Source organism: Equus przewalskii, chromosome 25 (assembly GCF_037783145.1).
Source record: "Equus przewalskii isolate Varuska chromosome 25, EquPr2, whole genome shotgun sequence".
NCBI lineage: Eukaryota > Metazoa > Chordata > Mammalia > Perissodactyla > Equidae > Equus > Equus przewalskii.
In genome coordinates, this window is record NC_091855.1 from 10,828,298 (window position 1) to 10,852,811 (window position 24,514).

Sequence of the window (24,514 nt, forward strand, 5' to 3'; positions counted from 1 at the left end):
CCCCAGGGCTTCGGGGATCTGCCCATCTGCATGGCCAAAACACACTTGTCCTTGTCTCACAATCCAGAGCAAAAAGGCGTGCCTACAGGCTTCGTCCTGCCCATTCGCGACATCCGTGCCAGCGTTGGGGCGGGTTTTCTGTACCCCCTGGTCGGAACGGTAAGTGGGGGCAGCAGGCAGAGAGGGCATTTATTCCTCTGGGCTTCTCGTCCTAAATTGATTACTGAAGGCATCAGCAAGTGCCAGCTGAGCAGAGTTCATTGCTGAGGAGAAAGCTGGCGTCAGGCCTGGATGATTAATCGTCTGCTGTGGACCATCTTGGTGTCACTTCAAGGATGATGCCATGACTGCTTGTACAGAATAACAATTCTGTTTCCCAGGGGCACTGTGACCTTGCCTGGATCCAGGATGGGCTGTGGTGACGGGTTGATAGGCTGTGGTGGTGCTTCTGTGTAACCACAGTGGACGTTTATGGGGTACCTTTCACAGATGAGCTCGTCCTCCCAGCAGCCCTGGGAGCCGGCACGGAGGCTCTGCACCTCCCTCATCTTGACAGGCCCAGAGCTCTTGCTCGAAATTCAGGAAATTCATTGTTTTTGAGTGAACGACTTCCCCCTTAAAATGCAAATGAACCCTGCAGATCCGAAGGGGGAGGTTGCTTATTTACACTTCAGGATGAATTCATAATCAGACACTTTCTTATCTTAGAGATTTTGTGCATATTAAAGGAGGACAGTTGGCAGTAGGGAGGTAGATCAGTGCTTCTGGGCCACAATCGCAGTTTGGACAGTTTTGTCCTAGGGTTAACATTGATCCTGTGCCCAGCTTCCCCCTGAGGCCCGCCCACTGTCCCACAGCTGCAGATTGTACTTACCTGCAATCCAAGATTGAAATATTAAACTCAGCCTGTACACAGTGGAAAGGGAACCAATAGATCTGCTTTTGGAGCTAGGTTATTCTTTTAGTACAGTAGGAAGTGGTAGGAGGTGGCATTATAGAGTCAAGAGTACGTAAGATGAATGTCGAATCCAGTTTTCATCCCTGCTGGTGTTGGCCTAGGGCAGCTTATGAAGATGCGAGCCCTGTTCCTGTCAGCCCTCAGTGAGGGGCGGTATCATCACATACCAACGGTGGTCAGACAGGTGCCTGCAGACCGGTGCCCCTCAGCCCCTCCAGAGAGCAGGAGGTTTAGCCTGTTATGATCATCAGTCCTTGGGATTTGTAGAAATTCCCTTTTAATAGGAATGTTAAGCCATTTACCAGCACCTTGACTACTGCAGAAACACTTGTGTTGTTCTTTCTGGAGAAGTTGTCAGCAGCTGCCAGCTGGAAGGGCAGTAGCTATAGTCTGTATCGTCACCTTTGTTGTGTGTGTGCAGAGGGCTGACCGTGGAGATGGAAGCAAAGCTGAAAGTGGTCAGGCCATGAGAATGTGCCTGTAGCTTGAAGGAAACACAGCCTGCCCAGCCCAAGACTTTCTTGTCCAGAACAAACTCTTGCATCAGAAGCCAACTTGGACCAAGACATTTCCATACTTAATTGAGACGGTGTAACAATCACTATTTTTAATGCCTTCTAATTGCTGTTGAGGTCTGAACAGGGCTCAGAGGATTTGAGTGTTTTATGTATTAATTCAAGGCATGGTGGCTTCTTTCAGAGTTTTATATCCAAGTTCCTATGTGTATGTACACATAACCTTTTCATTTTTTAAAATTTTCTGATTGTCAACATGACCAATGTTTAGGGGGAAAGTTTTCTCTGGGAAAGAGTAAAAATGTTGAAAATCCTATTAATCACTGTTTGGGGGATCATCGTTCGAGTTTTCTTCCGACATGCACATGCATGTCTGCATCGATGGGCACATGTCCTTTATAGTGTCATCTTCAGGCTTTTCTGCTAGGTTTGGGAACCAGTTCCTTCCCGTTCCCTACTTTTCCCCACACCCAGGAATTGCTTCTCTCTTACAGAATTTGAGAAGAGAGACCGACATCAGATCCCTGTAGTTTGTTCTGGGGAGTATTGATTGGCACTCAGATGTCAGAATTAGGTTTTCTAAAGTATAGATGTTTTTTATTACAGAGGTGACTCATCCTATTCTCTGACATTTTTTATAGTTAAATTGTAGAAATTCAGCTTAAACTCTTTTCCTGTCTGGATTTGATTTGGAACATGTGTGTATTCATTATACAGGACATTGTTACAGATAAAAATATACTGAGTTTTCACTTATAAAACTTACCAATTTGCATCTAAGTAGATATATTTGACAAAGCCAAGTCTTTAGAAAAGAAGCAAGTGGAATTATAATCCCTAAGCATTACAAGTTCAGTTTTAGAGGGCCAAATTGGACCAGTAAGAACAGTGATTATAAAACCATCAAGATTATGTACAGAAATGTCTTGGCCCAAGTTAAAGGGTACTGATTCCTAATGTAGTTTAATTCCTGATGTTGTAATAATTGTTGCTGAAGCAAAAATAATATGGCATCTATGAAAGACACGTTAAAACAAAATTAAAAAGCAGACAAGCCGTGTTCCTCCTTTGGGTCTTGTGATGTGAGAACTGAGCAGGAAAGGCGCTGCCTCCTCAGCCTCCCCAGCACCGGCCCTGCAGGATGAAGGTGGAAGCGCCGCCTGCTGCGTCTCGTTGCGGCCATCAGTCTGGAGACGATAGTGCAGCCTGGCATTTGGTTTGCTGAAGGACTTGAGGGTTTCTCTTTGAGGTCATAGCAGGATCAGTGGCTTGATTTTTAATTATAACAAGAAGAGTGCCACTTGACAACTCCAAAATAATATTCTGTCTTTGTGCGTTGGGCTTTCTATCTGAGGAAAAAGTGGAAAAAAAGATCACTTTCAGTTTATTTTTAATGCTATTTCACGTCTCCTAGATGAGCACAATGCCTGGACTCCCTACCCGGCCCTGTTTCTATGATATTGATCTGGACCCTGAAACTGAGCAGGTCAATGGGCTGTTCTAAACAGGTAAGTTGCTACTGGTGAGAGTTCTGGTTTTTTCCTTATGCGGCATATTTATAAATTATAAGACTCCAACTAAAGCTATGAAAATGCAAATTCTAATGCTTTCAAAACAGTTCTTTCCAGACATCACTGAAGGGGAGAGGGGGCAGTCATGAGAGTTGGCAGTAACCAATGAATGAAATATTTATATTTTAACACATTTTTGGAAGAAGAGCACAGCTTGTCACAGGTTGGCAGTGTAGGGGATAAAGCCACCATCTAATGCACTAGGGAGGGACTGCCATGGAGGTTAGACCTCCTCTGCTGGAGCCCCAGGAGGCTCTGCGTTCTCAGTGGATGGCACATTGGAGGGCAGGAGCAGCTGAAGGTCTGTATACACTAGTCCCCCCTTATTCACTGGGGATATGATACGTTCCATGAGCCCCCAGTGGATGCCTGAAATCACAGATAGTCCCGAACCCTATATATACTGTTTTTTCCTATATGTACATACTTATGATAAAGTTTAATTTATAAATTAGGCACAGTAAGAAATTAACAATAACTAATAATAAAATAGAACAATTGTAACAATATACTGTAATAAAAGTTACTGTAGATCTTAGCAACCTCAGCATATGATTTTTGTTCCTTCCCTATTGAGAACTTTCACCTTTTCACTTAAAGGAAGCACTTTACAGCTTCTCTTTGACATATCAGAATTGCCAGCATCAGTGCTGTTGCACTTTGGGGCCGTTATTAAGTAAAATAAGGGTTACCTGAATACGAGCATGTGATACTGCGACAGCGTATCTGATAATCAAGATGGCTACTAAGTGACTAATAGGCAGGAAGTGTATATAACGTGGATACGCTGGACACTGGGATGATTCAGATCCTGGGTGGGATGGAGCAGGACAGCATGAGATTTCATCATGCTACTCAGAATGGTGTGCAATTTAAACCTCCTGAATTGTTTATTTCTGGAGTGTCCCATTTAATATTTTCAGACCACAGTTGACTGTGGGTAACTGAAACCGCAGAAAGTGGAAACTGGGTAAGTGGGGACTACGATACTCTGAATAGTTAGCAGGCAAGACTTGAGTAAATGTCCCCAAAAGTAGAAGAGAAGGAAGAGGATCAGTCCAGGAGTTCTTGGGGACTTAAGTGAAAGGCCCCCAGGTATCGATCACAGGGAATGAGCAATCCCTAGACACGTCCGGTTGAAATTTCAAAAAGATCAAAGATGAAAATCTTAAAAATCCTTCTCTAGAGAAGGAAAAATGGCCTACCTACAGAAAAATGAGAATTAGAGTGAACACTTTTCTTCTTATGAGCAATAAGAGGATTTTGACAATGGAGGAATTCCCTCCATGTTCACAGGCAAAGATGACTTTCCACATGTATTTACGTCCTGCCAAATCTATCCAGATATTTTCAGACAATTGCAGGTTTGCTACCCCCACGTCTCTTCCTAGGAGGGTATTTAGCAATGTACTCCAGCAAAATGAGGAATAAACCGAGAGATAGGAAGACATGGTTTTCAGGAAACCAAGTCTTGATCTGGACAGTAATCAAGGGGAGTCCTGACAACTGCAAGTGACCTAGAGTTACAGATCTAACATGGAACAGGAGGAGGGAGGAATTGAGAAAGACTAGAAAGAACTAGAAAAGACAAGGATATCAAAGGGTAATAAAGCAAAACAAAAGCTCCCACAGTGTTTCAGAAAGTAAAGGTTCAGGTGGAAGCAGACCATAGTCGTCATCTAAGCAACTGTGAGGATGGTGGCTGAGAAGAGGGGCCGTGCGCTTGATGGCAGGGGAGCACTGCTCTTCCAGAGGGCACGTGGGGCACTGGGAATGCTGGCCACGAGCAGGATTCATAGAGCCATCTGCAAATGCCTGCACTGTTTTCAAGTCTATGGACAGACCCCAGAAGAGGTGGTTGTGGGAAAGGTTGTAAATGTTAACAGCTCTGAGAGAGCGAGAGGGTAATGGTGCCATGTGGAAGGGAAGAGGAAACATTTCAGTGTTTAGAGAAAACATTTATTTCTTGTTTCTTTTTCCTTCCAGATTGTCCATCTTCAGGAAGCTACTTTGAAAGTTTGGTCTGTGTCTATTCAGGCCTACTGTCAGTTGGCAAGTGTGGGGAAATGGAGAGAAGTCAGCCCCTGCCCCGAAGATCTTCTGAACTAAATAGTGGGCATTTCCCCAGCAGCCTTTCTTCAGTCTTAATTCCCATCATCACGTATAAATTAACACAAATCATGCACATGTCTATTTACTTTACTGAGATGAAAGGGGTTTCATCTTTGATGTTTTTGAATTTTCAACTGGATGTGTCTAGGGATGGCTAATTCATTGTGATGTCTGTTCCACAGAATAAAAGGGAATAATTTTGCTATCTGTTGTTTAAATATAATTTGTAGCATTAACAGACCGTGCTGCAGTATCTCTGCCATCCTGTGTGAGCCTGTTTGCCAGGCAGACCCCAGGCCTGAAGAAGCAAGTTGCAATATGTACTTTATGATACTGTGGTGTGTAAGGGGAAGACGGTGCACGCTTCGTATTTCTGGGAGGACACATAATCAGGAGACCTGAGTGGATTGGGGTGAAGTAGGGTATGGAGTTCAGGCCTTTTTATCATATATCTTCCTATATGGTTCCATTTTTTTTTTTACCCTGAGAAAGTATTGCTTATACAGGTTTTTGTCCTGAACTTCCTTGGAATTCCCATTTCTGTCACAGCTTTATCACCATTTATTTTTAACGTCCTCCGGAAGGATGGTCATATAGCACTAACTGTAGGTTAGCTTTCTGTTCCATTGGTAAATGCAAGTATTTATTGAGTTTCTACTGTTTGTGGGCTCTACTCCACCCTACAGAATGTTTTCCCTTCTTTGTCTTCTATCTCTGTTCTTTCTCTCCCACTTTTTCCTCCATTTTCCCCCTTGTCTTCCCTGCACTGGATCCTTCTGGAAGATGTTGCATGCCCCTAGTGACAATGGGAAACGGTGCTCGTGTTGGCAGAGCAGTGTTTTCCTGGTGTCCTTGGTTTATTATTTTTAACCCCGCAGGTTCACATCAGTGTTGTAATACAGTCAGTTTTGCAGCCCAAAGAAAAGATGGCAGTGCTTTGGGGGCGTGTCGCAAAGGGGTCCTGAGTGCAGAGGCCCAGCTTGACCATGCTTTGTGCTGTGCCTGGCACAGCGTACGCCCTCAGTGATGTTGTCAGCGTCCGTTCCAGAGCATGATTCAAGCCCTGTCTGCACAGAGTTCACTGTTCCTGATTTTTTTTTAATGTCCTATAAAACCTCACCTGGAATGGGACTGGCTGGGATTTCAGTTTGTAAACAAGGGAAGAAAGCAGTCTATTGTCAGATGTGCTGCCTTAAAGATCATCTTAAAGGATTTAGGTTTTCTCATGTCACCACATGGTTTAAATCCCTAATATTGATAGAAATAATGAACACAATTGGGGGGAGAGGGTGAGTGGAGGTTTATAAGCCAAAGATTGTAAACAAAACCCTAATAATAAATAACCCAAATTGTTTTTATCAGCTGTTGCTTGGAATGAATGGACTGGTCACTAATGCAAGAATTTTCCTAAGTAGAAGTAAAATATGCCTTGAGTAAAAATTCAGATGGTACAACTTGCTGTTTCCACTTGGCAGTATGTCTTGGAGATCTTACCATGTCAGCACTTTGACATTCATCTTGTTTCTTATGGCTGTGTAGTATTTAAATAGTCCTCTGTCAATAGGCACTTACCATTGCTTCATGGTTTTTGCCATTGATCTAGCAGTGAATAGTCCCATGTCATATCTACCTTTCGTGTGTGTGTGTCTGAAGATGATTGGCCAATCTTCTATTTTATGTGGGATGCTGCCTCAGCATGGCTTGATGATAGGTCCGTAGGTCTGTGCCCAGGATCCATACCTGCAAATTCCAGGCCGCCGAAGCAGAACACAGGAACTTAGCCACTATGCCACCGGGCTGGCCCCCTGTCATATCTGTCTTTGCAACTTGTGTAGAACCATCTACAGGATAAATTCCTAGCAATAGAATTGCCCAATGAGTGACCTCTAGCTTCAAAATGGGAGCTGACCTTTGGCTGGAAATGAGTAGAGATAAACAGAAGAAATCTGTAAGTTAGGTTTATCTCTCCATTTTACAGAAAGGCAAACTTGAAAAGTGCACTGCTACTGCCTGCCAGATGAACTTGTTAGGTTGTCTGACCCCAGAGCCTCTGCTCTTCACTATATTCTGCCTTTCAGAGCTCCTCCTAAAGGCAGCCCCTGCCAGGTTGTACAGAAATGGACACCCATTTGTGACAGGTGGAAAGCCGTGCCCATTTCACATCCCTTCAGAAGGGAGGGATGATAAAAGGTGGAGAGCAAAGGGAAGAGATAAAGAGGTGAGGAAGGCTGCTGAGCAATATTGAGAGCATGGGTTTTGTGGAATGATTCTTCAATCTGTGATAAAGAAGATGTGTGATAAAGAGAAGGCATGAAGCACAAACAATAACTGTAGGCTAACTGAAGTCCTGAATTCAAGACCTACAGAAGCATTAGTGTGTGGGGTATGTATTAGTATGTGTTGCCAGAGACGGTCCAGTGCCTTTACCTTGGGGCTAGGAGTCCTTCCTGATCGCTGGCTTCCCTGTCCCATCCTTACCCTTCTCTGGCTGCTAATGCCTTCCCTCCCCATATTTGTAATATCACTGATAATAAGATTGCTCCTTCTCAGAGCTGCACCTCAGAGGCTATTGCTGTGCATTGAAGATGTAGATACACTCTTACGAAAGAGACAGCATTTATGTGCTGCCAAGTAAAGCTGATTCTAACAGAATTACTGTTGAGTTTCTGTTGGCTGTTGCAGCCCTGATGGTGCCCAGGAACAGATCAAACCTCCTGAGAACTGGGGCCACAGGTTCATTTAATGGTGTACCAGGGAAGGGGGATGGCGGGCTTATTCCCAGAAGGTCTCTAAAATGTAAGAAACATTACAAAGGAGTTGTCAACCATTTTTGGTAGCTACAGGCCCAGGCATGGGTAGATAAGGACCAGGATGGGAGAAACGGTATGATCAACAGAGAGCAGATAAATGCGTTCAGATACATATGCAAGCTATTTTATTGGTATCTGGTGATGTTAACAAGCAGTAGGTAGGATAATTTTTCATCTAATTGGAGAGATATATTTATAGCCTGTTTCTCATTATATAATGAAAAGCTACTAATGGAGTCACAGACAATGATATGGGTAATAGCTTAAACAGTCTCACTGTCACTTAAGTGAGTTCAGGAATGACAGATTTCTTTCATGCATGAGGTACTGGGTACATTTTTTTCAACTCAGATATGGCATCAGGTTCTAGTCATGTCCTAAAGAAAAACCACAGTGCAGTATTTTATTTATAGCACTATACTCTGCGTGAGTGTGTGCGCGCGCTGGAGGCTGGGGATGAGTTGTCATATACCTTAAAGAAACCTGCCTTTCAGATACAAGAGCAATTCACCTCTTAGCTCAAACTGCCCTTCAGCTCCCTTTCACTATTTTTTTTTTTTTTTAAGAAAAGCAAGTGAAATAAGATCTACAAGTCATTACGGTGACCCTTATTGTTTTAACCGTCCCTTGTTTCATTTCCAACTACTTCCTAATAAGACCACGTTCTACCCTGTCTTCATCTACATAAGCTCATTTTATTTTTGTCTGAACTTGTTGCAAACTCCCTGATCTGCTGGATTTGAGAAAACTTGGATCTCAATTGATTGTGAGTTCTTGGATTTCTTTTGGCTTCTTTAAAGTTGAAAACTGACAGTAGGCGGGGTTAGCAGCTTATCTGGGGACATAAAGGACATTTTCACAGACTGGTGTTTGCTGAATGAACAAAGATAAATTGAATTCTTAATACAACTAAACTAGATGCCTATAGATTTTCCTGTTTTGCAGCTCTTGTCTCTAACTTTTATCAGTAGATTTAAGATCTTGACAACTTAGATTCTGCTTTGCTATTGTGTGCTAATAGTTCTTCCCTTAATAAATCTCAGTGGAAGCTATAGGATCTTACAAGGGTAAAATGTATTCCTGGAAAAACATCCAAAAATGGATAACAGATTTACGCTCCCAAAGATGATGATCCTATTGAAGAAAGGGGAGGGAGACAGCTGCTCTCCGGTAGTCCTCTCCACCTTCATCTGGGTGGTGTACAGACACCAGGGGGAGGCAGGAATTCTGCATCTTGCAGGGCCTCACAGCTGGAGCTCCAAGGAATGCCCTTGTTGGTAATGGTAAACCCAAAGACAGTCACCCTAAGCAATCGTAGCAACACCTTGGGTATACATTAATGCGTATGTGCACAGATAAATGCTTGTGATGCTTTTCAGTATGGGTAGTAACTTGTTTAGATAAAGTCTCAGAAATGTATGAAAATACACAAGCTAGCCAGTCAGGCAGGAGAGTAGATGTTGCCTGTGGCCTTTGCTCTGACTGGAACTGGAATTGTGAAGAAAGCCATCTCCCGCTTTCCACCCCCGCTTAAGTGAGAGGGACAAGGTTAAGTAGACATCCAGGAATATCCTGAAGGGGTAACCCGCATCTACCTGAACTTATTTTTGGAAATATAAAAGGTATGGAAGATGGGTGGAGCTGGGTTCCTGTGCCCTTCTGGCCTCGGCTGCGCATAGGTTGCATCATCTCTACCTGCCCCCGAGACCAGGGAGACAAGGGTCTGGTCTCGGGCCTTTGAGTCTGGGAATGAACCGTGGTCTCATTACACCCAAACGCACTCCTGGGAAAGTTTTGCTTTTTTCTGTTTCAATTCATATATTTAATTTTCTCTCCAAATGAGACTTCACACGGCACAGTTTTGAATCCTACTTTTAAAATGTGGTATCTGCTATGTCCAAATATTCGTTGTAGGGGGTGGGTTCCAATGGGAGTGCCTATTATTTAAAACCAGATTTTCTACTTCGCGTCTCAGAAAATGTGGGGCTCACTACCCTGGTCCCCTCCCCATCTGCCGGCTCTCTCTCGCTGTGGCTGCCGTGGCCCGGATGAGGTCGCGCTGCGGGGATTCGCGCCCGGGCTAGGGGCGCCAAGGGCTGCTCCCGCGGGGGGGCACGCTGCTGGCAGGTGACCTCCAATCGCCCCGCGCCCGCCGCCCGGGCCCCGCCCCGCGCCCGCCCGCCCGCTCCGCACGCATTGGTGCCGCTGGCTGTCGGTCCCCGCGCTCTGGGGAGGGGGCGCCGCAGGGCTGCGGTCCCTCTGCAGAGGGCTGCTTGCTCCAGGTGCGACCGTGGCTTCCCGGCTGCCTGGGCGCCTGGCCCCGCGAGCGCCCCCCGACCTCGGCAGCAGAGTCGGACAGGGACCCCGGCGTCTTCGGTAAGTGGAGGGCGAGGAGGTTGCAGGGTCCGGTCCGCTGACCGCCTGGGCGGCAGGGTAGGCGAGAGGTGCCGCTGGACACCGGGAACCCGGGCCCCCGAGATGGCCGAGGTGAGAACCGGGAAGGTCGTTTGTCCCAGGCGTCTCAGCCAGCGCGACCCTGCTCAGTTCTGCCCACCTACCCTCTTCGCGTGACAGCCCGTCCTAGAAGCATGAGTTGCCTTTAGCTTTTTCCTTCTTTCTCCTTTTTTGGGGGAAATGTGATTTGGGGTTCCTGGTCATTATAATTCTGCGGATAGCTTGAAGCTGGGTTATCTGCTCCACGCCCCCGGCACTTTCCTTTTTGAGTACTTTCTGCTGCGCGCTAGCTCCTGCCACAGCGCGTCGAGCCAGGAGAGACGCCTTCCTCCGGGAGGAAGCTTCGTCCGCGTCTGGCGCTGGGGGAGAGTCGCTGCTTTTCTCAGGCAGTCGCTGCCCTTCGCCTCCGTGCTTCTCTGCTCAAGGGAAAAAGAGAAGGGGCATTTTCTGTGGCATTGGACTTATGATTCTATCGGGAAATGAGAATAGAGACTTTAAGATTCCTGAGGCGATAAAACTATCCTTGCAGGTTAAAGACGAATCGTTTGCAATCTAACATTCTGCAAAGTTTTGTTGTCTACAGACTGCATTTTCCCGATTTCAGTTAGGTTTTTGTTTGAGTATTTGTTTTATTTCTACAGTGTGATAGATGTTCAAGTGAGCTTCTCAAACAGTTGTCTTCGGGCAATCCAGGTTAGTTTCAAATGATACATTCCTAAACGTGATCTAATGTCAATATTTCTATTAGTTATACATCCTCTGGTTAACAAAAACTCTCAGGCGCTGAGAACTCACAAGAGGTGAGAAGACAAAGAGCTATAACCAGCTGTGTGGTTCTAGTGCTGACGGAAGCATTATATGAGGAGAGACGCAGTAAAATGTTCGTATCTTCGTTCCAGTGTTGTTTAGGATGACTGTCTTTCTGTCAGAGGCATGGAGTATGTACCACCCAACCTAAGGGAATATTTACTTAGATCATAAACTGATTTTCAGAGTTCTAGTTCCTTTTGTGGTTCACAAAATCAGGAGCTACTGAAATAAACTTTCAACAATGAAGGATTTACATAAAAACAGTACAAGGAAGGAGTCTCTTTGCTTATTTTAGGACATCCATCAACTAAATTCTTAGGAATGTTGTTAGATGATCACCTCACATCTCTGTTCATCGGTACCATCACACCATTCTGTGGATTAATTTTAAAACATACCTTTATATTTATATATAACTAGTCAGTTTGCCAATTGCATAGCTTATCAACTTATATTTGGCTTTCAAATTAGTTCCAGAACCAAGAAAACAAAATATAAAGAATTTCAAAAGCTCGATTTTCAGATAGCAAGAATGTAGTCTAATCTTGGTTTAATTATGAGTTGATGGGCTTGCATTATGGTTAAATGACCATTAAACCATTTCATAAATTTTTGACTAGTGAATCTAGAGCAGATGGGATTCTGCAAACAATTCCCTTTTCTGATGAAATTCTTAAAGCCGTTTCAGAGCATAGGCTTCAGAAACAGGCAGTTTTGGGGTGACCCTGAGCTCTGTTACCCACTACCTGCGTAATCTCGGGCAAGTTGCTTAACCTCTCCAGCCCCATTTCTTCATCTGCAGATGGTGATGCCACCACCCACTGACTTTGGGATGTTGTGGGGAGGAATAGAGATGTAAGTAAAAGTGCTTAGCACTTCCTGATACACAGGAGTTGCTCAATAAATGTCAGCTATTATTATCATTCACTCTTACTGACCTTCAACTGTGTGCTCATTATGGAAAATGTCTGAACAGCAGATACTTGGGGGGAAAAATGTCAAAATTATATAACTAAATTTGAGAGTAGAAAATGACAGTAATGTTAAATTTCCCAAGAGTATGTATGAAAAGTAGCACCTCCTTGATGGAACATACATTTTTAGAACAGAAGCCTTATGGTATAATGGGAAGAACAGTGGGGAGTCAAAGTCTTCAGTTCTAACTCTGGCTATGACCTTATCTAGCTGTATGGCTTTCAGCAGGCCAACTGCCCACTCTGGAGCTCAGTTTCTCCATCTGGCTGGACCTGAATAATCTTGAGTAATCTCTAAGATCCTTTGCAGCTTCAGAATTCTTTATTGCATGTAGTAAAAATTATACTAGCTTGCTTATCATCCTGCCCTTCACCGGTTTTTTTGTTTGTTAACTTGCAATTCAGAGTCATAAACAATTCATAAAGACAGCCCAACTAAAGAATTGATAAAATAATATCAGATTTTCAGAGTAATCAAAAATGAAGTTTTAACAAAGAGAACAGAGCAAAATAGATTCACATTGAAATCTTTTTGATAGGGGTAAAGTAAATCTCAATTTTTATTCTCTACTCATTTCAGTAAGTTATTATATGGGAAACATGCCTAGTAGAATCATATACATTCAACTGAAATAGTTTCTGTAGAAAACAATAGGCTGATGGTGAAATAAAACACCACTCTCTTTTCTCTCATCAGGTTGATCGTTAAATAAAACAAAAATCTACCCAGTAAAGGGCTTTCGTGAAGAAATTAAAGAGAGAAATTACAATAGAGAAACTAGGCATTTGTATACTGGAGAAACCTCCTTAACAACTATATGGAGTAAGACGAAAAGAGTGGATACACCTGGAAGAAATTTTACTTAGTATGATGTTTTTGCCCACCTTTTTGTCATAAAAGGCTGCTAAGGAAGAAGGAATACAGTTTTCTGGAGAAAGAGAGTGTAATGTAAAAATGGAGACCACAGTTTCTGAAATTCAAGTAGAAAGCAAGGATGAGAAGAGACCAGCAGAAGTTAGTCCTCAGGATAAGAGGCAGGAAGAAGAGGCATCGATGCTTTGCTTCAAGAGAAGAAAGAAACCAGCCAAAGCGGTGAAGCCCAGAGTCGGCTCTGACGCTGCTGGTGTGGCAAGGAAGTGTCCCCTAGAAGCAGGCGCTTCTGATCAGCCACAACCCCAAGTGGGGGCCTGGGCCTCAATCAAACGTCTTGTAACACGCAGGAAAAGGTCAGATTCTTCAAAGCAGCAGAAGCTCTTTGAGGCTAAAGTGCAACCTGAAATCAATGCTGAAGATGCTGATCCTTCTAAGAAAAAGGCAAAATCCAGACTTAAGATTCCCTGCATAAAATTCTCCAAAGGGGAGAAAAGAAGTAATCATTCCAAAATTATTGAAGACTCAGACTGCAGCATCAGAGTCCAGGGAGAAGCTGAAAGTTTGGATACAAAAACTCTGACCCAATCAGATGACCAGGCCACAAAGACCAAGGTCACCCAGGATGTAAGTGAAGATGTCTCTCAGAAAGGGACTGATGAGGTCTGTGAATTCAATGTGAGCAACAGCATAATTTCTCCTGGAGAGACAGTGATTTCAGTAGAAGTTGGGTTAGATATGGGGCCTTCTGCTATTCAAACAGGAACTCTAATTCTTGAAAAAGATATTGAGATGACTGAGGAAAAGCAAAGTGTTCAACCCCAGCAGGCAAGCCCACTTGAAATTTCAGAAACAGAACACCTGCTACCAGTGGTTTCTGATGTTTCGCCCTCACCTGCAATCCCAGATCAACAAATTGTGGAAGAAGCCAGAAACAGTATCCTAGAAAGTGGACCAGATTGGAAAGACTATGAAAGTAGAGAGATTGTAGCTGAAGAGAGTAAGCCAAAAGACACTGAATTGAGCCAGGAATCAGGCTTTAAAGAAAATGAGATCAATGCAGAGAAACCCAAACCAGAAGAAAGCAAAAGAATGGAGCCAATTGCTATTATTATTACAGACACTGAAATCAGTGAATTTGATGTTAAGAAATCTAAAAATGTCCCTAAGCAATTCTTAATGTCAATGGAAAATGAGCAAGTAGGAGTTTTTGCTAATGACAGTGGTTTTGAAGGTAGAACTTCAGAACAATATGAAACACTTTTAATAGAAACAGCCTCTTCTCTTGTCAAGAATGCTATCCAGTTGTCTATAGAACAGCTCGTCAATGAAATGGCCTCTGATGACAAGAAAATAAACAACCTTCTACAGTGACTTAATTTCCAGATCATGGGAGGGAAAAAAAAGCTTAATGATGAATTATTTTACATGTTTGTGGCATTTCTTACTCAGTAACAAATGAGAGATTTATCATCTGTGGAATTTAAAGGTATAATTCCAGCCCAGAAGTGCTAAAGAATTAATCAAGTTAATAAAACTCTCCCTAACACTGAAATGCAGTCACTTCTGGGTTGGAGGAAGTCAGTACAGACTACGATGCAAGGAGACACAGACGGAGCTGCTAAAATCACCTGTGGTGATTGAGATGCTGGGAAGAAGATGTATTTATGGAGCTCTTACAGTATGCCATAAGCTCTTTGATATCCTCTGACGTCACAAAGCCTGGTTTCCTTGTGATAGTTCAACCCTCTGTATTGGTTAACATCCCATTCAGTTTTCCAAAAACTTTTTTTTACAGTGCACTTTTATGTTGTTTGAAACAGTGAATAAGGTGAGCTATTTTTGTGAATGTGTGATTCAGAGTTGTTACACTCCTAGGCAGTAGTCTCACCTCAAAAAAATATTGCATTTTCCCAGTTTCAGCAGAATATGCATATTTGAATTAAACATGAGTGGTTTTCCGGTCTTTCTCATGTCCCTTACAAAAGCCATTCACAAATTGCTTCAAACAGGCAAATAATTACCAAGTGCCAAGGTGTGGAAGCAGGGAGTGCATTTTCCCTCTCCATCTTTCTTCTGCCTCAAAGAGACCTGTATAAATCCGTTTCTGCATGGGATCATCTGCTGAAAAGTTAGCAACAAAAACTAAAACAACAGCAAGAAGAAAAACAACAGGAGTGGAACATTCTTTTCCATCCAGGAGAAGGCAAACTCCCCAAGTAACAAATATTGCAGATAACAGGATTCATCTGTCAGGATGACTTCTCTAGAGCCATACTCATCAGCCTCTCAAAGAGAAGGGGAAAGGGAATTCAAAGCCAGCCTGGCAGTAAAACTCCTAGGAAATCACAATAATTTAGTGAAAATGTTATTCATTCTTGACCTAGAATGAGCCAAGTACACGGTTGAACAGAAAGTGAAAAGTTATTGCCAAAGCACATTATACTTTAAATGTCAGTATTCTTTCATTGTGCCTGTCTGTTGAGACACCAGTAAAAAACATTTTACATGGAGATTGAAAATTAACTTTTTCATCCATATTTTAGTCCAGCTAATCCCTTACAAAATAGTGAACTTAATATAACAATGAGAAGGGCTTATTTGCATTTTATTTAGTTATTTAAATCATCAATCTCATCAATGATTGCCTTTTTTTTGAAAAAGTCACTCTATTTCAATTGTTTCTTGTGTAAAATGACCACACTACTACAACAAGCTCCCTGCCTCAGAGACTAGGGTTCATGCTGTGCAGTCCCCCACTGTCTAAACTGAGTGACAGTGTTACTCGGAAAGTAGATGACGTCATGGAAAGCTTTCACTCGAGGTATAAGGTGTTTGTTAAAAAGTATTTGTACATCCTTGGAGAAAAAAATGTACCTTAGATGATTTTAAATGAGCTGGTGACTTACTGCATTATTTGTGGATTGCATATGGAAAGTACGTGCTAATTTGTCCTATAGAATCTTGTTTCTTTCTGTAAGTACATATTGAGACCTCTGGCAGAAGAACCTTATCTGAATTTGGAAATGAAGCAAATAATGGATATTATGAGAAAGGTTCTTTGCTGAAGCGCAAAAGTATTCCCCCAGCTTTTCCTACCTTCATGCTTATAAACTTTGGGGAGGGGGGCCCACTAAACGCCTCCAATTTAGCAAGATGAAAAGTGGATCTTTCAAAACACATGACCCAAGAAATTCATTTAAGAAATTTTGATTATATAACTTTTAAACTTTTTTTTAAAAAAAGACTGCTAAGTCATCCTTCCTAAAAATACTCTTTTTAAGTCACTCTATGTGGTGCTAACAGACTTGGACAGCTACCAGCAAATATCATACCATATTTAAAAATGAACAATTTTAAAAACCTGATTAAAGTTGGTGCATTTTACAGTGTTTTGAAGAATCCTGCCTTTATTTACTGCAAGGATGGCTCAAGCCAATATACTTGCATTTTAAGTTTTTAGTAATCTCTCATGCCTGAGCAAAAAGTACAGCTCTTATCAGTTATTGAAAATATTTTGAAAAGTTTAGGCAATTTATTTGGGAGTTTTAAAAAGAGAAACGAGGTAAATACATGTAATGAATTTTTTTTGTTAAGAAATAACATTTTATCTAACGAGACCTAGGTTTCTATTTTTTTTCATTGTAGTTTGATATATATTTTTGGTTAGAATATACTATAACTGACTGATTTTTGTGATGAAATATGTACTCTACTTGCATTCATTCTTAAATGGTTGTTTTCTCCTCAGTCTTTTCCCCCCCGCCCCCCGGGGAAGATTAGCCCTGAGCTAACATCTGCCAATCCTCCTCTTTTTGCTGAGGAAGACTGGCCGTGAGCTAACATCCGTGCCCATCTTCCTCTACTTTATATGTAGGACGCCCGCCACAGCATGGCTTGATGAGGGGTGCCATGTCCGCACCCGGGATCCGAACCGGCAAACCCCGGGCCGCCAAATCAGAACGTGCCCACTTAACCGCTGCACCACTGGGCTGGCCTCTCTCCTCAATCTTTTCTATTGAGACTATCTGGTGAATTAAATAAGGATTCCAGTTTGAAAAAGGAATCTGGAATCTAACTGGTCAAATGCTACTACAGTGAATTCTAAAGTGACCCAAATTGTTTTGTTATAGAAATAATTAAGAATCAGATGACTTGGAGGTCTTCCATAAAATATTTTTTATTATAATGGCATTTATTTTACGCAATTTGACCTTATATGCAAGACATTAAATGAAATAGATTCTTATTCAATTCACATCTATTTGACAATATGTAAATGATTGTTTAAAAGGCAATTTAATAACACTATATTAATTTTCATTTAAATTTGCTGTGCTATAAATGCTGCTTTTAGTGAACAATAATTAGCTGGGATTCACTTTCTCTTTGAACTCAGAATTTTACAAGGCTGGTTGGTTTATTAGATGCTTTTTAATTTTTTCAGCATATCATCTTCCCCCTTTTAAAAGTCAAGTATTATTCACTGTGCTTTACAACACAGTGAATATGAAAATCCTCCTCTATTTCATGGAGCACTATTCACTTACATTTTCTTAAAGTACTTTGTAGGATATAAAAATAGTAGCCGATAACATTTGAGTAAAAGTAGCAGAAAACAAAAGAACTTTCAAACAGAAATTATGCTCTCTGCCACCTCCTCCACCTCAAAGAATAAGAAGCATGTGGCACAAATGGAGTTCAGAAAAGCCGTCTGCATAATTTTCTTTCAAGGTAATCTATTTGACAGCATGAAGTCTGTGATGATCTTAATTGATCTACCATTGAGTGGAGCCTTAGAAACCCTCTGATTTACTTCTGAGAGATTATGTTATTTCACTAGTGTGTGTGAATGGCCTTGCTGCTAGAGGCTTTGAGAGACGTGGGTCAGGAGAGGGTCCCAGTCAAATCTGGCTGCCGCATGCAATCCAGTTAACTTCACCAGTAAATTTCTAACTTCAAGTTGCCTTATTTTTTATAGTTAAGAATTAATTTTGGGGGGATTTAAAGCACAATTTTTAAAATAATTGTTAGGCTTTAGAATCCCATTGTTTGAAAAGATTCTCTACTTAAATATGTAAAGTCTACTTTCTAATTCCTGATATTCAATATTTCAGGGGTTGACTTTTCTGCCTGCCATTTCTGCATTTTTAAAAATCTTCATTTAAGGTTTAGAGTTCTTTAGGTTCAAATTCCTATGATGTTTTATTGTGTAACATGAAGTTTCTTATTATACAGAATTCAAATTTTCAATATATGGTACATTTTATGGTACACTTTTGAAAAGAATTTTTTGTAATGATCCTTATTTAGTTACAAAGATTTAACAGAAGGAAGCTACATAAAACTTAGATGTCCTGATTAAATTCAACTTGATTCAACATGTGTTGGGTATAACACATGCCAAACACTGTTTGATAAAGGGGACAGGCTCCCTGTCCTCTCAGAGCTCAACCTAGGGAGCAGCAGCAGTGTAACTGGGACGGGCTGAGGCCAAGAGCCACAGGTAATGCAGCATCGTGAGTGCCAGAGAGGGGAGAACAGAGAGAAAGGGATAAACTCTGTCTGATGTGGGGAAGTGGTCATATAAATACAGGAGCAGTTTGAAAGCATTCAGTCTCTCAGTAGTTAAACAGTGTATTCATTCTGACTTGTGAACAGGTGCAAAAAAAGACCTGCGTAATGTTACATATTTATAGTAGTTCTTTGTCTATAAAAATGTTAAGTGGATGAGCTATTATGAAAGTAAAAGTTCCATTTTGTATTTCTCATTTAAATTAGTACTATATTATTGTGGATCAGATGCTAATATTAAAGAAATAATACTCTGTAAAAAAAAGATTTCAACCTGAATTAATACATATACTATTAATACAGAATAAATGTTGTATTGGCTCATGTTTATTTAATTTATCCAAATCTTTTAAGAGAAACGTGGTATATGATCTTCATTTCCTAAAAATATAAAGATCACACTGATGGAACTACTGAGTTAGCACTACCGAACATTCTAGTAGCTATCTGCTGATGGGGTGTGGGATAGACTTCACAACGACATATGCCTAAAGAGCTGCCTCCAGCAAAGAGAAGCACAGACACCTAGAACTCAAATTGTTTCATTAACCTCTCTCCATCTAAAGGGCAATTCTGATTTTGATGCCATCTATGAATCTGACAGAAGTGCACTTGTTCTATCTCTTGCTGTACTCAGTTGTCTTTTCTACATTAAACTATGAATTAATAATCTTTATGATTTTCCAAATAACTAAACAATCTTGATGTGAAAAATGTAAATGATTCAGATGGTGCCTGGTTAAAGCTGGGTGTTTTGAAAGTTCTGTGTTTACTAAAACACTGATTTTATTCCCCTAATGTTGACAGTCAACTCTGTTTTCTCTGAAGCACCACCCAATGATAATCACTGGGCTCGACGAAAGAGTGGACTTTCCAATCTTGGGACCAATTTAAAGTTGACAGTGCCTTAAAAGTCCTAAAACTAGGGGCTGGCCCCGTGGCCGAGTGGTTAAGTTCGCGCGCTCCGCTGCAGGCGACCCAGTGTTTCGTTGGTTCGAATCCTGGGGCGCGGACATGGCACTGCTCATCAAAACCACGCTGAGGCAGCGTCCCACATACCACAACTAGAGGGACCCACAACAAAGAATATACAACTATGTACTGGGGGCTTTGGGGAGAAAAAATAAAATAAAATAAAATCTTTAAAAAAAAAAAAAAGTCCTAAAACTAAACCTTGTTCCAAAGCAAAATGTCTTATTAACGTACAAACACTGTACATAAGGTACTTAATATTTCATATTTGTAGAATTTTAAAATTTATATTAAATCACATCTTTCTAATGTAAAAGAAAGATACACTACTTTTTGCAAACTTGTCCTCTCCTGCAATTCTGCTAACCCCTTTTTAGAACTCCCATTAAAGCTGAAGTCTGGAGTCCCCAACCCCTATGTGAGTAACTACTTTTCCCTTTCTCCCTGAAAGCTTGTGATCACTAGGGGCTAAGTTCCTGAGCTTAGGAAAGAGAGTGAGTATATGTGTGTGTGTACATGAACATACTACACATCTGCAGAAAATCCTCAGCAAAGCTGGGCAAAGGCACCGTGAACAATTCAGGAGAATCTAGGTGAGGGGAGGATGGTGCAGCGCCCCCTAGCCTGGAAAACTTCCAAACTAAAAATTGTCTGAAAATTCCAACCTACCATAACAGCAGTGGCAGCAGGGTCCAGCAGTTTCTGCACATTAGCAAGACTGATGCACTTTGCCCACCATGTGCTTTGCAGCTAAACTCGAATAGAACCTTAGCCTTATCTTGATCTTTATGACAGTGCAATTAGGGGGAAGTGATTAAGCCTTTCATACACTGTTCACAGCTATACCTGTGACCGTAAATCCAGGCCTCCCACCCCTGCACTCCTGGGAGATGGGGAACACAGGGTGACACAAAAGCAGATGTAATCATTTGTACACTTGTACTCGAACTTTTTATTCCCAAATTCCTACTTATAAGAAGGTCTGGTCAGTGGGTCTCTGGACCACATCTGTGATCAATCAGTCACAACTAACGCAGCTAGAGACATGCATGCTCAAATCAATCAGATATCCTCATATATAAACTACAATGCAGAGGTTCCATGTGGAACAGCCATTTGTGGCAAAAAACCTTAGAATATCACTGCTCTTTTTTAAACAGGTCATCTAGCACCAGAGTGTGTCCATCCTCCTGATCGGAACTAGTTAGAACCGTCCTTGTGCTCTGTGTAAAGTTGAGATATACTGAATGCTGAAACAACTGGTCACTACTCAATTCAGGTGAAAAAAGTCAACCTAATTTTCTGATCTTTTATCCAGATGTGCCACAAACGGCCTTATCAGTAATTTCACTGATTTCAGACTGAATTTGCTTAGAATTACCTTTTTAGTTTTATGAGTTTCCTACATACCCTTAATGTCTGGCTGATGTTTTTCTGATCTGTGAAGGGTTAATACTGAATGACAATCATTATGGTTCATTAAACTCTAAGGCTTATCTATATTCATCTGGGTGATTTTAATATTTTTTTTCCATGAAGGTATAATTTAAATACAGTAAAATTCACCCTTTTTAGTTCAGTCCTCCAAATTTTGACAAACATATAAAGTTGTGTCACCTCGGGAGTACTGTTTTTCCCTTATTCTGATTTCATTGTTCTTTTTATCACCTGTGTATTTTAGTTTAATATAATTTCCTGGCTGCATCAGTGAAAACTGCTACTTGCTGCAGAAATTCAAAATCAGGGCTTCTTACACCCAACCTTTAAGCCAGGGTAGGGAAAGTCAGGGCTGCCATGCACAGCTGTGCAAACTGTGCATAGCCCCTCTCCAGGAGCAGCACTGATTTGGTGAGTGGCGCCCCCGAGCATTTATTGTGCACAATCTGCACGGTCATACGTGGTGGCTCTGAATGTAGCCTACAGTCTGAGAGATCTGCAAAACAGGAGATGGTTAAAATAAAAAGAGGAGTCTTCTGTTTATACGCCTGCCCTCCCACACTTTAAAATACTGTGCTAGAAAGAGGACAGTAACCTCTGAGCTCATAGCACCAGACTTTGCATATATGTGTAAGAAGGGCAATGTTGGGAAATGAGAACTGGTCCAGCAAAAAAACTTTTGAGACTCACTCCACTGGAATCTTTGGTCTGCATTTTAAAACCTTTCCCCTTATATTTGCAAATGTTATATCCTTTTTGTAAAGAACCAGCACAGGTTCTTAGATTTTCCTCCCTACAAGGCAGTTATTACAAATACCAGTTACCAAAAAAAATTTTCTAATTAGATACTTACCTACATATGGTTTGGACTAAGCACCACATACCTTCCACTACAGAAAAATGTGGCAGCAGTAAATTCACAAGATCTCACCCCTCAAAAGCCTGTTTGGTCCACAAAAATCTAACATGGACCTTCCTGAAATTCAATCATTTGTACACTTGTACTTCCTGAAATTGAGTATAACATATAGACCACCAAGGGGTGACAACTACAGCTGATAAGGGCCTCCTTCTCAAGCTTCCTTCCTGCACAAGCTTCTCCCCCAGTTCCTAGGAGAGCAGGACCAGTCCAGTTGTGCAGAGAACCCCTCCCAGGACAGTGCTGTTCCCGCAGACTTCTGACAAGAAAGGACGCCATGGTTTTCTAACAGCTTAAGGGAAAATACTTTATTTTCATTATTTTGATACAGTATCACCATGTTGTTTCAATGAAAAAAGTTTCAACATTGTATAGACACTGGAAGAGAATTTATTTTAGAGGAAGTGGGTTCATTCTTTAAGCTGGCTAATCAGCTGTAAAATAAATTTAAGACAAGCATTTGATGATGAGCTGCAAAGTCCTAGGATAATATTAATAATAATGTTGCAAGCAGAAATGATGGGAGAAAAAAGAGGGCAGACTGTATTCACTATTGGAAGGCAAGAAGAGCTGAAGGTGAAAGAACTCTATTCAAGATTCAGAAGGTCTCAACTTGCTCAGAGAATGGAGGTGAGGGGAGAAAGGAATAAAGAACACCAAGTTACAAAGTCAGTTGTTGAACCATAGTTGAAAGAGAAAATTAATTCCAGGAAATAATATACAGGCCAACCTCACAGGTTGTGGATGTGAAGAAAAGAAACAAGAGGCAAGAAACAAGGAGTGTTTACTCAAATGTCTCTGATTTATCTCTTGACCAGGCAGAACACCAAAAACTGAGTCTGATGCCTGATTAGAAGAGCAAATGTGATTGGGACTGAAATTCTAAGCCTTACTGTTAAAGACTTACAAGAATCCTCAGAAATGCTGAATATAACAATCACAGTAAATGTGATATTTTAAAAAGTTTGCTGCTGCTATAATAGATTTACATGTAAATTAGAAATATCTTGATCAAAGAGGGATGTCAAGATATTTCAGCACCTAACATATTATGGAATTCTAGAAAAATGCTCATTAGTCATGACTCTATAAAGTAAAGTAAGATCTGGCAGTAGCTAACTACTAAATAGTGAATTAAGTAGTGACGCCAAATTTGAGCTTAACGTGGAATAGATTTTCAAAAGGTATACTGCTGCCACCTTTTGGCAAGATTAAAAATTTACACAAATTACAACCTACGATGACATTTTAATTTCACAAAGAGACCTTCTTAGACACACAATTATTTCAAACATTATATTAATAGATTTAAAACTGTCTTGCTGCTTAATACATCTCTGATTTTTAATAATCACACTTTTTATTTTTTAAAAGCTTCCATAAAGGATAATAAAAATAGAACTTAATTCAGAGCTAACACATCTCATACTCCATAAGAACATTATTAACTTCAAGGATAACTAGGGCATAAATCCCCAAATTTAACTTTCTTTGCATTCTTTAGCTATTGACAACCATTGCAAAACTCACTTTAAGCTTTTAGTCAACCTCAGCACTGCGGACATTTGGCCCAGATAAACTGCATTGTGAAATGTTTAGCAGCATCCCTGGCCTCTACTCACTAGATGCCAGTAGCAACCTGCCCCTTACGCCACTCAGTGTGACAACCAAAAACAGCTCCACATAACCAAATGTCCCCAGGATGACAGGGATCACCCTGTGTGCTGGTTAACTTTATGTGTCAACTTGACTGAGCCACAGGGTGCCCAGATATTTGCTCAAACGTTGTTCTGGGTGTGTCTGTGAGGGTGTTTCAGATGAGATGAACATTTGAATCGGCAGACTGAGGAGAGCAGACTGTCCTCCCTAATGTGGCAATCAGTTGAAGGGCTACAAATGAACAAAAGAGCTGACCCTTCTGAGAGGAAGAGGAGCTTCTCCCACCTGACTATTGAGCTGGGAACTGGTGTTTTCCTGCCTTTGTGGGTCTCGAACCTGCTGGCTTTTGGAATGGAACTATACCATCGGGTCTCCTGGGTCTCCAGCCTGCCAACTGTAGATCTTGGGACTTCTCAGCCTCTGTAATTGTGTGAGCCAACTCCTTCTAATCAGTCTCTCTGTATATACTATGTATATGAACACACATACTGTGTATACACATACACACACATACACACACATACACACACATCCTGTTGCTTCTGTTCCTCTAATACATCCTGGTTGAGAACCACTGTTGTAGATTATGGTACTGGAGGAGATATAGTAGAGAGTAAATAGGGAAGAAAGAAAGGAGCAAAGCAAGACATGGCTGGGGAATGACTAGACATTACCTTTCTCTCCAGGGATGGGAGTTGGAAAGCACTTGACTAGGACACCAATTTTCTGCTAACACAGATCAGGGTTGACAAGAATTGGGCTCACTGCATCATACCTCCAAAATGTTACCTGGCAGAGACCACTTACCTCACACTAGGACGACACATTTGGGAGACACTGCTGTAAAACAAGAACACATTCTATAAGCTGAGCTAATA

General features: G+C 41.4%; 3 protein-coding genes across 12 annotated transcripts in view; 2 read left to right on the forward strand and 1 right to left on the reverse strand.

Annotated features, from left to right (window-relative positions):
* Nucleotides 1-5,361, forward strand: part of MTHFD1 (methylenetetrahydrofolate dehydrogenase, cyclohydrolase and formyltetrahydrofolate synthetase 1) — a 61,422-nt gene extending 56,061 nt beyond the window's left edge. Inside the window, exons 26-29 of one of the 2 annotated variants that reach the window (XR_011532662.1) lie at nucleotides 7-159; nucleotides 2,888-2,981; nucleotides 3,968-4,014; nucleotides 5,031-5,361. Coding sequence is in view for 1 of the 2 variants with exons in the window: in XM_008533239.2 (XP_008531461.1) it covers nucleotides 7-159; nucleotides 2,888-2,977 (243 nt within the window). In the remaining variant the exon portion in view is untranslated. The remainder of the gene's footprint in view (nucleotides 1-6; nucleotides 160-2,887; nucleotides 2,982-3,967; nucleotides 4,015-5,030) is intronic. The other variant, XM_008533239.2, reaches the window with a different exon arrangement.
* The window catches only part of ZBTB25 (zinc finger and BTB domain containing 25), a 42,589-nt gene continuing 20,118 nt past the window's right edge, over nucleotides 2,044-24,514 (reverse strand). Inside the window, exons 4-5 of one of the 6 annotated variants that reach the window (XM_070592959.1) lie at nucleotides 24,444-24,476; nucleotides 2,044-2,822 (exon numbers count right to left, since the gene is read on the reverse strand). In XM_070592959.1, coding sequence (XP_070449060.1) covers nucleotides 24,445-24,476 — 32 coding nt within the window. In that variant the 3' untranslated portion in view covers nucleotides 2,044-2,822; nucleotide 24,444. Of the gene's footprint in view, nucleotides 2,823-10,706; nucleotides 10,837-10,966; nucleotides 11,605-22,270; nucleotides 24,477-24,514 lie in introns of those variants that run through there. The other 5 variants (XM_070592962.1, XM_070592960.1, XM_070592958.1 and 2 more) reach the window with 5 other exon arrangements.
* AKAP5 (A-kinase anchoring protein 5) lies at nucleotides 9,866-18,958 on the forward strand. Of its 4 annotated transcripts, XM_070592967.1 has the most exons (3): nucleotides 9,940-10,342; nucleotides 11,062-11,113; nucleotides 12,902-18,958. In XM_070592967.1, exon 3 carries the CDS (start codon nucleotides 13,160-13,162, stop codon nucleotides 14,447-14,449), a length of 1,290 nt encoding a protein of 429 aa, XP_070449068.1. In that variant the 5' UTR covers nucleotides 9,940-10,342; nucleotides 11,062-11,113; nucleotides 12,902-13,159; the 3' UTR covers nucleotides 14,450-18,958. The 4 variants fall into 4 exon arrangements, with proteins under 4 accessions (XP_008531462.1, XP_070449068.1, XP_070449069.1 ...); XM_008533240.2 differs by lacking the exon at nucleotides 11,062-11,113 and having other exon boundaries at nucleotides 9,866-10,342; XM_070592968.1 differs by lacking the exon at nucleotides 9,940-10,342 and having other exon boundaries at nucleotides 10,619-11,113.

What these genes read in the sequence shown, in the direction of transcription:
- AKAP5 (XM_008533240.2), top strand. Translation starts at nt 13,160, where the DNA reads ATGGAGACCACAGTTTCTGAAATTCAAGTAGAAAGCAAGGATGAGAAG.